Source organism: Thunnus maccoyii, chromosome 24 (genome assembly GCF_910596095.1).
Source record: "Thunnus maccoyii chromosome 24, fThuMac1.1, whole genome shotgun sequence".
NCBI classification, from domain to species: domain Eukaryota; kingdom Metazoa; phylum Chordata; class Actinopteri; order Scombriformes; family Scombridae; genus Thunnus; species Thunnus maccoyii.
This window is the reverse complement of record NC_056556.1, coordinates 7,789,667-7,805,977: the sequence shown is the minus strand read 5'-3', so window position 1 is coordinate 7,805,977 and position 16,311 is coordinate 7,789,667. Positions and strand designations below refer to the sequence as shown.

General features: G+C 44.3%; 1 protein-coding gene across 1 annotated transcript in view; it reads right to left on the bottom strand.

Moving 5' to 3' along the window:
* Positions 1–15,284, bottom strand: part of klf7a (Kruppel-like factor 7a) — a 38,565-nt gene extending 23,281 nt beyond the window's left edge. Inside the window, exon 1 of the mRNA XM_042405412.1 lies at positions 14,912–15,284. Coding sequence (XP_042261346.1) covers positions 14,912–15,013 — 102 coding nt within the window. The 5' untranslated portion in view covers positions 15,014–15,284. The remainder of the gene's footprint in view (positions 1–14,911) is intronic.
* Positions 15,285–16,311: the final 1,027 nt, after the last annotated feature.

Here is a 16,311-nt window from a genome sequence, read left to right as displayed (position 1 = left end):
GCAGGGGGGTGCTGTGTTTGGCCAGGAGGACAGCTCCTGTTGCCCCCGATGGGGCTCCAGAGCAACAAAGCAAAGGAGAGACGGAGGGAGTTGAGACACAAAGAGAAGGAGCTAGAGGGGAGAGACAAAGCTAATTTATCTGCCTTCCCAGAGAGAGAGGGAGGATAAGGCAGGCAGGTAATAGATGAAGACACGCAAAGAGTTACCAGATTAGGTGGAAAGTTGTGTAGAGTGTAAAGGGTGAAGCCGCAGCATCCTCCCACCTACAAAAGCATAAGCAAAAACGAAAGAAAGAAAAAAAAAAAAGATGCTGCAGATTAGAGGAGAAGAAAGGGAGGGATAGATATGAAGCTTGAAAAGGCAGAGACAGCAGGCAGGAGTCCGTCTCCTCATTGACTAACAGCTCCATCTCTCCAGGCAGCCGAGCCTCACCTAGCTTCAGATAACACGCCACGGAAACAGCTTAATTACACAGGCGGCCTTATCAGACGACATTAGCCTCACAGTAATAATCGGAGCCGCCGTCAGCCCCTCCGTCAAAGCCTGGCAACGCAGCACCTTGAGGCGGTTTTACACAGTGCGGGCTTTCAGCTGATAACAGACACTGCCAGTTGTTAAATCACAATTTGCTGACGGAGTTTAAGGGAATAATGCACATTTGGTTGTAAACCTGACACCTCCTTTACACACACAGTCAATTTTTGTTTGGATGGGCTCACTAATAGGCCTGATGGGCACTTGAAACAGTATTCAGGCAGCATATTGTATTGGACTTAATGCTTAGATTTACATTTTAAGCATTTAAGCTGACACTTTAATTCTCATTAAAGTGCTTATCCTTTAGCATATTGCTTTTGGACAGAGGAATTGAACCTGTGAATGTTTCTTTTCAGAACGGCGTGACTACGAGGTTCAGTTTTGCGCATTTTGAGGCAACACATCTACAAACCAGGATCCTCAATTACCGGTGGTTTGTGCGACATGTGTATTTGTGTGTTTGTGTGTGTGATGGAGCATCTTCAAAGCACCTTTCATCTCGCAGGAAAGCCACAATGATGGAGCACTTGGAGCGCAAAAACCTGGTGACCTCTGCTTAATGGAGCAGAAAGACATTTCCCATTGCTTTCTCCGAGCAGACACAACAAGAAAGCACACCTTCACATCATCCTGGCACCGGGGACGCCCCCTCTTTCTTCCAATAACACAACATGAAGGCTAATAGGACTTCAAGTAAGAAATCTCAAGAAATGTAGGACCGCAAGTTGGTTAACAAACGGATACCACTTTTCCAGTGCCAAAATGGTTTTCCCTTCTTTATGTAATCGTAAACTGAATATATTTTGGTTTCTTGGTCTTTTTCACCATTTTCGACATTTTCTAGATGAAACAAATAACCCAGAAAGAAATAACTGATCAATTAATCAATAATGAAAACGATCATTAGTCGCAGCCCTGCATTTCTGACATCATGCTAGATAAACTGCAGACACATTTAGTGAGAAAACGAATCGTTGGAAATTGTTGGAAATGCTGATTATTCACTGTCTTGGTTTCCAATCATCACTATGAAGTAACCAGGAAGTCAGCTCATCCCCTGCAAACACTTTTGTTTCTGTATGGATTAAACAAACTACATATAATGTGCTAATTAGTGAGCTTTAAAGGTGCAAGTAGGTGGATTTTTGCACCTTTGGACTGAACCAGTGTTTCCAGAGTTTCTGTGTCCTGGCTTCTGCTTGGTAACAGGCAAATATGAGAGCAAATAAGCATAAAATGTTCCAAACTGTTGCTTTACGTAATTACAACGTGGCACACATGTGCTATAGTATTTTTGTACTACAAGAAACAACCACTGTCAAGTGTGGATAATCCATCTTTGAGCCGCATAAACCAAACTCCTCTAAACAAAACAAAAGTAGCTTGACAAGTAAACAGGTCGAACTCGTGAAGATCTGCCGACCTTGAGAGCGATACAGACATTATTACGAGGTCTTAGGCTCAGGATACAACAAGTGCGCTGCATATAAAGACCTCTGCTGCTCCATCTAAATAGCTTGTGACAAAGTGTGGAAAATGTCTTTGTTCTGGTATTAAGTAGAGGATCGGAGAGGTAAGTGTGAAAGAGGATAGAGAAGAGAGGAGAAAAGAGAGGGAGCACTTGAGACAGAAGAAGATGAATGATGGAGAGGAGGATGAGATTGGGGCGAAGAGGAGAATGGAGGATGGAAGGAGGATGGAGGGAGGAGAGAGGAGGGAGGGTATAATCCCAATGACTGGAGCCGTGTTGCACTCGCTGGGGAGGGGAACTCTGTCTCTCTTTAACTGGATTTGGGTGAGCTGCTGTTTATCGGCGTATGAGTCGCCAAGCGCTCCCTCTCAGCTGTCAAAACCATCCTAATCTAATCAGGAGACATTTCAGCCATTTGCTTTCAACACGGCAGAGTGCAGAGTGCATATTGGACATGTTTGTGTGCTTGTGTGTGTGTGTGTGCGCACATGAGCCAGAACATGAATATACGTGCGGGGTGCGTGGATAGAGGGGGGTCGGCGACAACAGTGGTTTTACACCGGGGTTAGCAGCTTGCAGCAGGATTTGGGGAGTCTGTGCTCCGGATGTGGGGACCCTATTGTGTGCGGCAGGCTGGCTAATCTTCATTACCGCACACAATGACGGGGCAAGAGAATGGGGCCTTGGCTGGAAAAGGCACGGAGAAACAAAAGAGCGGCGAGCAGCGAAAGAGAAAGAGAGAGGGGAGGAGGGCCGAAAATAACAGAGGGGAGAGGAGAGAGGGGAGAGATAAAGGGAACAGTGAAGCGGAAAAACTCTGCTTCCTCCTCATACACTGCTAGTCAGAAAAGGCCGTTCGGTACCCCAATCACGTCCACAAACCGTGAAGTGCAACTGTGGCGCCGTGCCCGCACTGATAAGAGCCAAAATGGTTCATTCTTACATGCTTCTCGACGGCTGAATTAGAAGCCACCTCCGTTTTTTTTTTTTTTTTTTTTTGTGCCTTGTTTGCCTGCTTTTGCCACGCAGGTGTTGTGTAACACTAAATGTGTCTCTTAGGGCCATAGTTTCAAGCTTTGTCACTCATTACAACACCGAACCTCAAGCTAAGAAGCAAAGGAGGAGGGGGGGGGGGGAGTGTATGCATGTTGCAAGAAAATAAGCACAAGCAGCAAAAGCAGGTCAGTGGCACAGTCTCGCAAAGGCCAAGGTGGATTAGCTCAGGGTCGCAGACGTGTTGATGTATGTGAGGTTACGCAAGAGTGTGCACATCCCGGTGACTTTATATGTACCTGAGACCATGCAAACAGGAGGTGGGGCGCTGTCGTTCCGTCTTTATTCCAGCGGCAATGCTTTCAAAACAAACCTGAGTGACAAAGATTAGCCCAAGCTGCTTAAAATATTGAAAGACGTCTCCTCGCCACCGCTACTGCTGTGGGCTCTCCTCCAAGAGATAGAGTGAAGAGAGAGAGAGAGGGTGTGTGTGTGTGTGTGTGTGTGTGTGTGAGGTTGTACGAGGATGGGCGGAGGCAAAAACGGCAGACTGAACCCATTCACCCCTCGGTGCTGAGCGGCTGGCTTTTCAGCGGGGAAGCGCAAACGGAGTGCGAGGACTTTTCACCCCAATTTCATCCTGACAATGTACGGCTGCACAGCGGAGACAAAAATAGGGCGGTTAGATGCACTGAGAAAGGTGTTAGAACTCATTGACTTTGGCCTTTACCTCTGCGTGTCGATGCCTGTGTGCGTTGACTGCTGTCCCACAAGTGGAGTGTTTCAGTTTGAGAAAACGGGTGATTACAGGGCAAAGGCTAAAGCCGAGAATAAAAGCTGTGTTAAGATTTGGGGTTAAAGTTTAAAGGCTTTTGAATTTAAATTAATTGGAGGTCGTGACAGTTACACTGAAATGTGTGCAACACAGGAGCAAGTGCATATGTTTGTGTGCATATAGGGAAACACACATACAGTACACACACCACCTGCTCTGCTGAATATTCGAAGGGAAACAGCCACTTTTCTTCTTGATGCGCACACAGGTACAAACACACACACACATAAACCCAATAAACTCTTTCTGTGAAGCTCTCTCTGTCTCGCTCATATACACACACACACATACACCAATGAAAATTATTGATGTGCTCTCTTATAAAACAGTGGCTGCTCCCTAAAGTATTCCTGGCAACATCACAGGCTGAAAATAGCTTCCGACCCAAATAACTTTCCCCGCCGGAATGGAGAAGGAGCCAGACCACAGCCACTGGCGACTGGCTTTACTAATTGGCATCATTTTACAATGAAATAATATCTGGGACGATAGACTGAATAACACATAGCAGTAAACTGTAGAGAGCAGGAGGATGTGCTGTCTAGCCACACAAATGTTCACGGAGATGAGTGGGGAGTGATTTCGAGGCAGGGAGGGTTTGGGGGGGGGGTGGGGACAGGGATGCCTTCGCTCTTGTTAGCATAAGTTATCAAATTCTTTTCCCTGAAAATACGCAAAGGGGAATTGGGTTGTGAAACATTTATGTGACACCATCAGTTTAGTTAAAAGATGGGGAAAACATCTACAGCAGGGGTTCTTAAATGTTTGTAAGTCAAAGTGGTATTTGCTAAGATTTGTACCACGGATCCCCATATGGATAGGCTGCATTTATTGATTTTTATCATTTATAGTAGAATTTTTGCACTTAACATGAGGGGATAATAGTGAAAATTATGATGGAGTTTCATAAAATAAAGCAATTTGTTCCTTATTTGTTTTGTTTTTTTTAAAAAAAAGTCTTCTAGGACTCCACTTTGAGATAATACCGCTGCCCTCACACACATTCAGGGGAGCTTGTGACTCTGAGGAATGAAAACAACCACAAACACGTACAACAATGCAGATGATAAGAAATCACTGCTGATTTTTGTCTGCAAAATCTTATACTTTCAGGAACAACAACAAACAATCTTTGCATCCAGTCATATTTGAAATGGGCCATTGTTCTTTGAAATGGGCCCTACACTTATGTCAGCCCGCAAGACACCACCCAAACTCCCAGTTTAGAAACAATCCCTCAAAATCGCCAACACTAACACAACGCACAAACTGCAACTCATGCACTCACATGCAAGTATGGTTAAAGAGAGACGGAGGAAGACGTAAACACAGATGTCTTTTGGCAGCCAATTCTTAATTAGCACCAGGAGATTCATCTAATCAAAGGGTTGCCAGCCCATCATTAAGGCTAAAACACACACTGCTCTCCTCACATACCAGAACAGAACAATGGGAAACAGAGGTGCGCTGTCATGCTGATGAATGGTTCTTCCCACAGGTCTCATTAAATCACAGAAGGGCACTTCCCAGGCCGTTTGGAGAGTTAAGCAGAGTGCAAAATCTTCTCACCCCCTCTGTCTGTCTACTTTGACACTTATATGGCCGTTTTTTTCAAAGGTGCATGTCAAAATAATATTTTTCATAATGAAAAATTGCGCTCTCAGGCCTTGACATGTAGGCTAATCCCAATTCAAGTTGAATCTGCCTGCTTTTGAGGATACAAGTCGTATCTTATTCAGACAACTTAGCCCTGCAGGGGCTTGGAATGACTGAAACTACATGACGTACCCAGCTGGCTGGAGATGTCGGTGTCTTTAGGGTAATTTGGGACCCAGTTTAATCTTCCAGTGAATTTACCATCAGCTGCTGACAATTGAAAACAACAATATCTGTGTCTGACCACCCATCTGAGTCCTCACCCTTGGTTTCACTCTGCCAAAACAGGTAGGGTGGAGTGAAATTTTAAGCAAATGATGCGAAGCAACTTTGAGAAACAGAAGGAATGAAAAAGAAGAAAACAGAGCCTGACCTAACAAGACCTTTTTTTTGCACAAAATCGTTGTCCTTACACCTCAAAACCTAATTCTTCTCTCTGTTATGTTGTCATTATTAGAGGAATATGAAAGTTCATAGTTAGATTATGAAAAATACATCAGGATATCATATTAGCCAGCATGTAAATTAACTTAAAGGAGGGAAAATAATGAAAAACAATGAAAAAGAGTGATGATGCTTAAAGAATACAAAGGAGTAGGACAACATATGAATAAAGAAAGATGAAGGAAGAGAAGCAGGAATCTTTACTGCCCCGTAGTGTGTCATTGGATCAGCTTTGAGCAGCAAGCAGGTGGAAAAACATCACTAGCTTTACATGTTGGACAACCACAGCTGAGTGCTTGTGGCTAGCATGCAAAGAGCACACACACACATCATTGCATACATACTTCCAAACCTGCTGGCGCTTACATAATACAGTTAAAACTCAAGCGCACAAAGCTGGCATTATTACATCTTCACTGGACTCGATGACACCCTGAATGCCATCTCGAGCCAAAATTCCTTTTAAAATACTTTAACACATCTCTTCTGAAAAGTCAACAACGGAGCTTCAGCTGTGATCTTCACCAATGACTGTCCAGCTTTATAAACTATCCAACCCGGCTTCAGAGCGCGGCGCGTCCTTGCGGCTGTCACCACCAAGAGCTTAGGGCTGTGATTGATGACTGGCTTCGAATGACAACAACAAGCAGCGGTGTTTACTCAGGGCAAATTGCCCTTGTCTCTCTTTCCCCTTCCATCTCTTTCTCCCTCTTTCTCTCTCTCAATCTTTGGAGAGAGATGGTCCACATGGCTGGATCTCTGGTTTCTGGAAGGCTAGGAGTCCCTTGGGGTGGGATTAGTCTCCCAGACTGACAGCTAAACAAACAAATAGGCCAAAGCTGGGCTTCCTGCTTGCCAAGGCTGCCTAGCAACAGGTAGGCAGTAAGATAGGATGTAACGCTCGGTATGTCACAGCCAATGACGACTGTAAAATGCCTCGACATGATGTGAATGTGTTCCTATTATCAAAAGTGAATTGATTTACAAATATGTGAGCAGGCTGGAGAATTATACAAGTTGAGGACCAAGTGGGAAGATAAGGAGGAAGTAACCAAGACAACAGAGTAATACTTGAAGACTTTATACAGTCGAGGGATTATTTTACCTGTCAATGAATGAAACAAGTGTGGCATTTATTTGTTTTAGGGTCTTTTTTGTTCAGCAAATTATGACAAGCAACGTCACACATGGCAACAGCTACACTGCAACGTAACAAGTGTGGCCGATCACCATATTGTTTACATCAATAAGAATACACATTAATAGACACTTGTGCATCCACAAAAATCCCTGTATCAAATTATTCTGTCACTCCTCTGAATACTGATGCTCAGATTCTGGCTTTTAGAGAAGTGACCAACTCCAAAGTGCATATGATTATTTCTTCTCTTAATTGTTCAAGGGCAAATGACGTATATGGGATGGACACAGTATTTATCTAAACTAGTAAGGAGGCAGACATTCCTCCTATTTCAAAAATTGTTAATTGGTCCATTAATGAAGGAGTGTATCCAAGTGCCTGGAAAAAACTGCAATAATTACACCAGTGTTCAAATCAGGTGAAAATTGTAAGTTAAATTGGACAAGAGAGGTGTGGTAGGGGCTGTCTTCCTTGATTTAGAGAAAGACTTTGATACAGTTAATCATGGGGTTGTAATTACCAAGTTATCAAAGTTTAATTTTTCACCTAATTTAATTAAATGGATAACATCATACCTTCCGGACAGAAAGCAGCATGTAGACCATAAAACCTCAAGTGGTTGATAATTATGTTGGTGTACCTCAAGGTTCAACTTTGGGTCCTCTGTTATTTAGTTTGTATATTAATGACCTACCTGAAGTTTGTCCATCTACTGTAACTTGTCAGATGTATGCTGATGATACAGTCCCAACCCCCCCTCCACCCAATGAATTCATTAAACATAATCAAAACTCATCTGCCACAGGAGATTGTAAAAAACGACGTAGAAAAATCACCTTTGGGCATTCAGCCTTTACCTATCAAGCAGCACATACCTGGGACACTAAACCCACAGAACTAAGGACCATTACATCTCTTAACTCTTTCTACAAATCTATTTTACCACAACATAAACATAAACATGCTGTCATAATCTGGAGTAGTGGTTATGACATTGTTTTAGTATTTGTCTATGATTATGTGTTCTTGTATGTTTTCTTTTAGTGTTTTTTTATATGCCATCAACCTGCCAGGGTCTGAAAATTAGCCTGTATGGCTAAATTTAGCATGATGGACCCAAGTGCTCATGTTAATTTATATGCCCTGTCCCTTCTTAAATAAAATAAACATAAAGTGGCTCTTCTCCAATGTAATGTCTGCAAGACTGGCTCAGCGTAATCTTGTCCTTTGGTGGTAAGAAACTTCATTGAAATAACTGCACGAATACTTCTGATTGCAACAATTTCACCGGTAGTTTTGTGCCATTTATTTGTGACATGCTTGGCGTAAGAGGGCCTTTAATCAGCTTTGTGCCAAATTGTGATTGCATAACTCTCCTAAGTTCAACTTTTCTGCAGAGACACTGACTTTAAATAGGGGTTAGAGCAGGGCACATCAGACAAGGCAGCTGTGCCTTCGTCAAAACTGTCTTCTCAGAATTTGTCAGAGAAAGTGAGAGAGAGAGAGAGAGAGTCAGTGGTGATTCCAAATCATGAAACGAGTGCCTGAGACTTCTCTTCCTTTTCTCTTTTCTCCCTGCGGTTGCCAAGCCGGATGGCAGCAGTGAAGCATGTCGGATCACTGTAAGGTGCTGTAACGGCTTCCCGATTTCGCCTCAAATGATGTGAAAGTCATTGCCAAGCCATGTGTGCTGGTGTGAGGCGAAAAAAATGACTGGCTCCTCTTCTCACTGTTAATCAAACCTGGGGTGGCAGAGCGTTTCGCAGACGGAAGCCATACATAAAGATGTGGTTGTTCACCACGCTCCCTCTCCCTCCCTCCCCCCATCCTTTCCTCTCCTCTCCTACACCACCTCCTCTCCCTCTCCCTCTCTCTCTCTCTCTGACGAGCCAGTCACCAGAGCGTCAGACAAATGAATACTTCCTCCACCGTCCTCTCTTTCATCAGCGCTTCCCACCTTTTCATCAACGCCCATAAAGCAGTAGCAGGCACCTATCACTGGCAATCACCTCTCAGCTGCCTGAGTGATGAGACAGAGGTGGCAGAGTTCACTAAGCGCTCTTATAGCAGAATGGATGTTACTGGGTCAGGGGGTCGTTCGCACTTCTCATTACACAACATACACATAAACCTGCGCACCTGTATGTGAGGATGTATGCATAAAATACTCTCCTGATCACAAAAGAACATCCTGTAGAATAAAGGTAAAATGACTAAATGAGGAGACACAGATGCACAAACCTAAAGTAAAGACTGCTAGAAAACAGCAAGCATCGTCTAGTTAACATAACTGCTGCTGCTCAGGAGCCAAATTGAGTTTTTGCTGTTACAGCTCATTTATCTGTTTCTACTAATTGGACAAACTCATAGCTCTTTTATTACAGTCTCATAAACAGAGCATTTTTTTTCTCAGAATCGATGCATTGAGTAATAACTTTGTGTACTGAAAACGCTTAAAAGCGTCCAGCAGAGATGCTGCATTGTGCACCGCCGCACAAAGGCTTCCTTTCATGCCTCGGTGCGTCACGGGCCAGGCCGTGTCAAATAGATTCTACGTGGCATCCATCTTCAAGATCTTCTGACTGCTATCGGGTTAGAGGCGAGCAAAGCAACGTTGCGAGAAATCAATTTCATATTCGACATCTGAGCATCATGAGGTAGCACGGGCTTGTCGGAATACTTCGAGGATGTCTGGACATTAACTGCAATGATAAAAGAGTGCTGGTGTATTGTATGACTAATTAAAAGTGACTCTGGAGTCATGTCTGGGATGAGACCACACTGCTGCTCTTCTACCATCCATCACGTTTTCAGAGGCTTTGTGTAAACGGGACCAAACGTCAGTTAAACTAAAAGGGAATTAACTAAATTTTTCTTTGGAGAGCGTCCAAACCTGATTTCAGGAATTCCACGTCTCATACTTACAGTTGATGTGACATTTTAATAAAACCACAGGCGTGCAACCGAGGCACTACCAGGAGCTCTTTTGAGACAAGTAAGATTAAGTCCCAGTTTGTCCTTCCTCCCCCTGCGTGCAGAATACTGAACTGTGCCCGTTACAAGATTGATTTAATTTTAATTTGCATAAAATTACATTAAATTGCGGCGAGTAAAAAGGCTGCAGAGACCATATGAGGTGTGTTTTTAAACTGGATGGTGTATTTTAGCTTCTTAGCCTGGCAGGCAATACATGATTCAGATATCTAAACTCATTCATTCTCATTGCAGGTGCTCTGCGAAGTGAAAAAGTGACTTGGAGTGCATTGTTACCTGGCAGCCACGCTGTGTTATAACAGAAGTGAGCAGCGTACGGCGTGGGGGAAAACGCACGAGTCCTGAGCTTACACAACAGCTCTGCAGAGATCAAAAATCCATACTGTGCTAATTCTATAAGAGGAAAAAACTGGGAGGGGGGGGAGGGAGGGAGGGTGGGGGAGACAGGGAGAAAGGAAGAACGAGGGATGGAGGAAGATGGAGACAGGAAGGAGGGGGCCAGTTGGCTGCGATCCCCAGCATGCCTGCTGTGTGTGAGAAAGCAGCTGTGGCCTACTGAGGATTACATAACATACTGACACACATACGCACCGGCTGTGCACGTACGCAGACACGGCTGCATATGGATTTGCGCTCACACACATATATATATATACGCACATTGATTCTCATATTCACAGTTTGCTTGCACATCCTGCTCTTCATCTCTATTTCTCCCTCTGTTTTTTTTTTTTTTTTTTTTTTTGCGCTGTCTCCTCTCCTCTCTTCACCCCTCCCAGAGGTTGACAGAGGGGTCACCATGACGATGTAGCTCTCTGGTCCTGATCACAACTTTAGCAGCCCAGTCTGGAGATGCTTTTGCCTCTGGGGAGCAGATATAACAGAATCCTGATGATGATGACAAAGAAGCTTATTTACATACCAGGCTATACTTGTAAGCAAGCATCATATTGATTTTTCTTCTTCTTTCTGTTGCCAGTTTTCTTCAAAAGTCGAAAGGTAGCTTCCTCTTCTAAACCCAAACCTCATCCTGTCTCCATTTTTCAAGCTGGAAGCGGTAGATCTAAAATCCATGATGATAAGTAGCTGGCTACCAACAACTGTTGCACAGTGCAACAGTAAACAGTGCTAAGAAGGGCACTGTCTTTAAACGTCATTGACTCAAGACAAGTGCGTCATCAGTTAAAGACACACTTTCATGCTTGTTGTAATGGAGATGCAAATCCCTGCTGTGCCAAGTCAAACCTAGTCAAGCCAAGCCAGCACATGTGTTTGCAAAAGGGGGTATATCTGCATCCCTGCCTCTTCCTCCTGTTCTTCGGGACACCATGCCCCTCTACCCTCCTCTTCTCTGACCGTATCCGCGTGTGCTCGTCGCTCCTGGGGGGGTTCAAGCCCACCGGACTGTGAAATGCGAAACCCTGCAGCGGGGAGAATGTGCGTGCTCGGCAACTTCCACCACCTCTACGCACGTCCCCCCCCCACCCCCCCAGACGGAGCTGCTGTTGCTGCTGCTGCTGCTGCTGCTGCTGCCTGGGAAATGTGCGTGCTGTCGAAGTCTCAAGCCAGAAGTTAATGTAAGTGGATGCATTTGAGCACGCGGGGCTTGCATATGGAGGTCGCACCGGGGCACCCTGCTGCTCCTTCCACATTTAGAAACATCAAAGCGACGTACAATCTGTACACATCCACATATAGAAGTCTATAATGCACTGTGCAGCAACATACAGACATTTCGCTTGGGTAGGCATCAGGCACTCAGTCTACGTCTGTGTGTGTGTGTGTGTGTTGAACCCCTAAGGGATAATGTATGTGTTGGAAGGTATAGAGTGTGTCCTGAGGTCAATGACAGACAGCCATTTGTGGTGTCCTGTTACATCCTATCCATCAGGGTCAAGTGCTGTGGATGAGGGCATGTCATCAGCAGAGTCTGAAGACAGTTGAAAAAAATCTATAATATGAGCCGAAAATCCAATCCAGATGTTTTGTCTTTTTTTTTTAGCGTGTAAACGCTCCAAAGATGGTGATGAATGTTTGACAGTGAGCCAAATGAGGCTTTATCAGAGCGAAGGCCAGTTTACAAAAGAGCATAACAAACACTGCAAAATTGCAGCCAAGATGACAAGGCTTTCTGTTGGTATAAAGATGCAAAATAGCACGTGTACACTTTGCTTTGAGGGAAATTGGGTTCCACAAATAACGAGTAAGTTCTGACCGGCTCTGCTTGTTCCAAATCCGGCTCAGTCCTGCTGTTTGTTCCAACTCTGAACAACCAACTGTACTGGGATTTGGAAGCGAGACAACACAGTTCAGTTTGGCACTGGTAGGTTCAATAATGGAACAAATAGCAGCCTCAAATGTACCATCTGCAGACCTCCAAAAACACTTTCTTCCTTTTCTACTCCCCATCCCCCTATAAGCGGCTGAATCATGCCTCACAGACACCAACACGGGACACAGTCATCATTCTTGCCATCGCATCTCAGGGAGCCATTTAGGGGCCGACAACAACGGCCTCCTATCTCAGCATCAGACCCCATAAAAGCATCAAATTCTAAATTGTGCCTGAAATACAGAGGGGATTGCTCAAATCACGGGTCTCGGCTGGACACAGAGCTTTTAAGGCGAGCCACAACTCATAATTTCTGTATTCAGGGGGGACTCGGTGGCATCTTCATGTCGCTACAATGAACACAAGGCTCGCTTTGCCAAGAACATCTCTGCATTTTGTTGTTGTGGGGCAAGTCATAATCCTTGTGCTCATAAAAATAAGGGTTGTTTTCCAAAAAAAAACTTTGATATTTACCCCCAGTGACTTGTAATGGGACACAAAAAAGAGAAAAAGACAGAAATCTAAATGGTAATTTTTCCACTTTTTAGTGTTGTTATTCATACTCCTCCTGTTTTGTATCAATATTATTGTAAAAATATGTATCTTTATGCAATGAAAAGATGAAACATAAGACTTTGTGAATAGCAAAAGTAGCTAAAGGTGCAGGAAGCGTGTCATCTCACATCTCTGGTGATCTATAGATGCTATCAGGGACAAAACTTGTGACATTTCTGTTCCTGAATAGTCTATCTCTTAACTGATAAAGAGTTTTCTGTAAAATCAGATATCCCATGTGTTTAAATGTCATGTTATCATACAGTATAATAGCGGAATACGCAATATGCAGATCCTCTACATTTAAGGGACAGTTCATGATGATTTTCTTTCATTCCAAAATGGACGTTGTCTTGGGGAGAATAAGCTGCAGACAGTCAAAGAAAACTGACATTTCCACTCTCCACAGATAAGAGCTTTCCCAGCCTTTTGCCTACACATGCAGCTCTCTTCCATTTGCATTAGGTATTGATTTTGATATGCAGGGCTGTGGGTGAGAAACAGGAGAAGACATGCACTGCATATGGTGCACGTAGGCCTGTGCAATTTAAAATCCACTGACAGTGAAGGCAGGGAGTTGGAGACTTGTTATGAAAAGATGCGTCGGTGGCAAACAGTAGGATGCCAATTAGGCTGCTTGGCCACAACGAATGGATCCGGCGGTCACGCACCGGCTTCTCTCTCTCTCTCTCCATCTCTCCCCCCCTGTCATTCCCCTCCTCCTCTTCCCCCTCCTCCTCCTCCTCCTCCTCCTCCTCCTCTCCCTTTACGCATGGAGCAGAGAAGTGGGGAAAAGCTGAAGCTCCCATTGCATGAACAATACCGGCATCAAATTTCCATGCAATGATTTTTTTTTTTCTTTCCTGGTCAGTCAAGTGCAGCATGGAAAGCATCATCATCACCACCAGCAGCAGCAGCAGCAGCAGTAGCAGCGATGCAGGTGGGCTGACGGGAACGTGGCCCTTATCTGGGCTTGAAAAGATGCAAAAGATGGTGCTCATATGCGTGAAAGGTGCAGCGTTTGTATAGTAAAGGAAAATTACACCAAAAAACTCAGATTTGCTCTTAAGAAAGTGCCAAATTTCAAGCATTTCCTGAAGAATTCATTACAAGCCCCTAAAATGTTCCAAGACAGCATGTCTACAAGTACCAAAAAACAGTTTTAACTGTTAAAATGTCTGCACACACACACACACACACAGAGAGAGAGAGAGAGAGAGAGAAAAGAGAGACAGGATATAGTGTGTGAGGAATATCTAAGAGCAGTAATGGCCGTGTAAAGTGCCGGTGAGTCTCCCCACGCATCCATCACCATGTGGTCGCGTGGATACCCGTTTCTCCATATTCATCTACTGAACTTGGATGGAGGAAGTGTGTGTGTGTGTGTGTGTGTGTGTGTGTGAGTCGGGGGAGGGTGGGGGGGTAAAATGTGAAAGCGAACATGCAGATGATTCTTTTCCTGCATGGTGCACTCTGCCATCGCACATATTTTTTTGCTTCCACCAATGCATTTAAAGACAGTACAAAGACAGACATGTTAGGATATCTATTATGAATAAGAGAAGGGGGACTTCTCTTCATGTAGGGGGGGGGGTTAACAACTCGGTAATCTGAGTGATGCAGATGTATTATTCACGACCAATTCCGTCTCTATGATGGGATTCGGATCTTCATCTTCCCAAATCGCATTTGACAGCTTTATTACGCGCCGCGGCGTGCATCTCATCCACTTTGCCATCTCTTAAAAAATTGTCAGATATATTGAGTGATATAAAGCATTTCATCCCCTCATTTGTCCCTGAACTACACATCCATGCTTTGCGGGGGAAAAGTTGACGCCTGCATCCCGAGCGCGTGTGATCACAACCCCATCAGCGAGCGGACTGCGTGGTAAAAAAAAAAAAAAAAAGAAGCTGGATGTGCCTCGGCTTTAATGGGAAAGTTGAGACATACCTGCTGCCAGTTTTCCTCCAGCGAAGGCATGGCAGAGAAGTAGCCGGTGTCGTGAACGAGCTGAAGTTCCTGAAAGATACTGTGGTTCGCCAAGACATCCATGCTGACGCTCGGTTATGGAAAACAAAAATGATCCACAAGAAATATGCCTCCTCTCTTGGCTGTGTCAGACCTCTACATCCACTTCTTTCATATTAGTCCATAAGAGGAGATTAATTGCTCAGTATAGCGGCTGGAAATGTAGCGATTAGGGTCCCTTTACCTGCGCGCATTATCGGACTCGGTGCGTAAAAGAGACTGGAGGTGATGGAGGCTCCATGCGTATCCGTGTTGCCAAAATAGACAGTGATAGGGAGCCAGAGGAGGGGAGGAGCTCCCATAAATGAAGGGGGGTGGTTTGATTTGTCAATCAACTCCCTCTGCTTGTCCATTTAAGGCAAATGGGCGGTTTAGGAGTTGTTAGAGCGGCGATGGAGCGTGGAGAGGCGGGGTTAGGCAGATTCAGCGGGCGGGATTGGCTCCGGTGCCACGTCACTCAAGCCAAATATGGGCTCGATAGGTGAGCTATTTATGGATGGGTATATTAGATTTGGAAGAAGGTCTGAAAGGGTAGTCTGAGAGGAGAAGCCGTGGTGTAAACATCATGTGCTCACAAACAGGAGCTGTAAACAGTATTAATAGGCTGCTATATTGTTCTACAGTGTAAATATTTAATCATAATGAGATGCAGGATGAAGCATTAGACTAGCAGGGGAAAATATAATTCTGTTCAACTTCTACAGGGACATAAAATATGCTTTAATAATGACTTTATAGCAAACTTATCACACTTAATGATATTTTAATCTCTTGCAATATCACCATAATTCTATTGCAGCCCCTGTATTATTAACCACTGTGTTTGTGTTACAAACAAAATGACTTTATGGTCGCTCTATGATACAATAAGGACTTGTACACAAGTTGTTCTCTGAGATTATAAACTGTCAAATAGTGTAAAATGTTCATCCTGACATGTGACAAGCAGGAGGGATATGATACTGACTCACATTGATAAACAGATAAATGGACTTCCTTTATGCAGCACATGTGCTGTAAGTAAAAAAGGGGTGAAAAAAAGTCCACTGTGTGTCTGTGGAGTGATAAATAAGTAGCCAAATCTTCCTTGATATGTCTTGTTTGGTGGGGTGAGTAATGCCGCTTATTCGCCCGCTCCGTGTAAGCCATCGAAATTGTACACTTCCACGCAGGCTCAATAGTATTCTCCCTCTGTCTCACACACACACACAGAGTGTTGTAGAGGTCTGTAATCTCATTACAGTGCGAGGGGAGGCTGGCCGAGGGCCCCGGCAACGCGATTTACACATGGCATTTTGGGAGGGAGAGCTCAGCTCAGACGG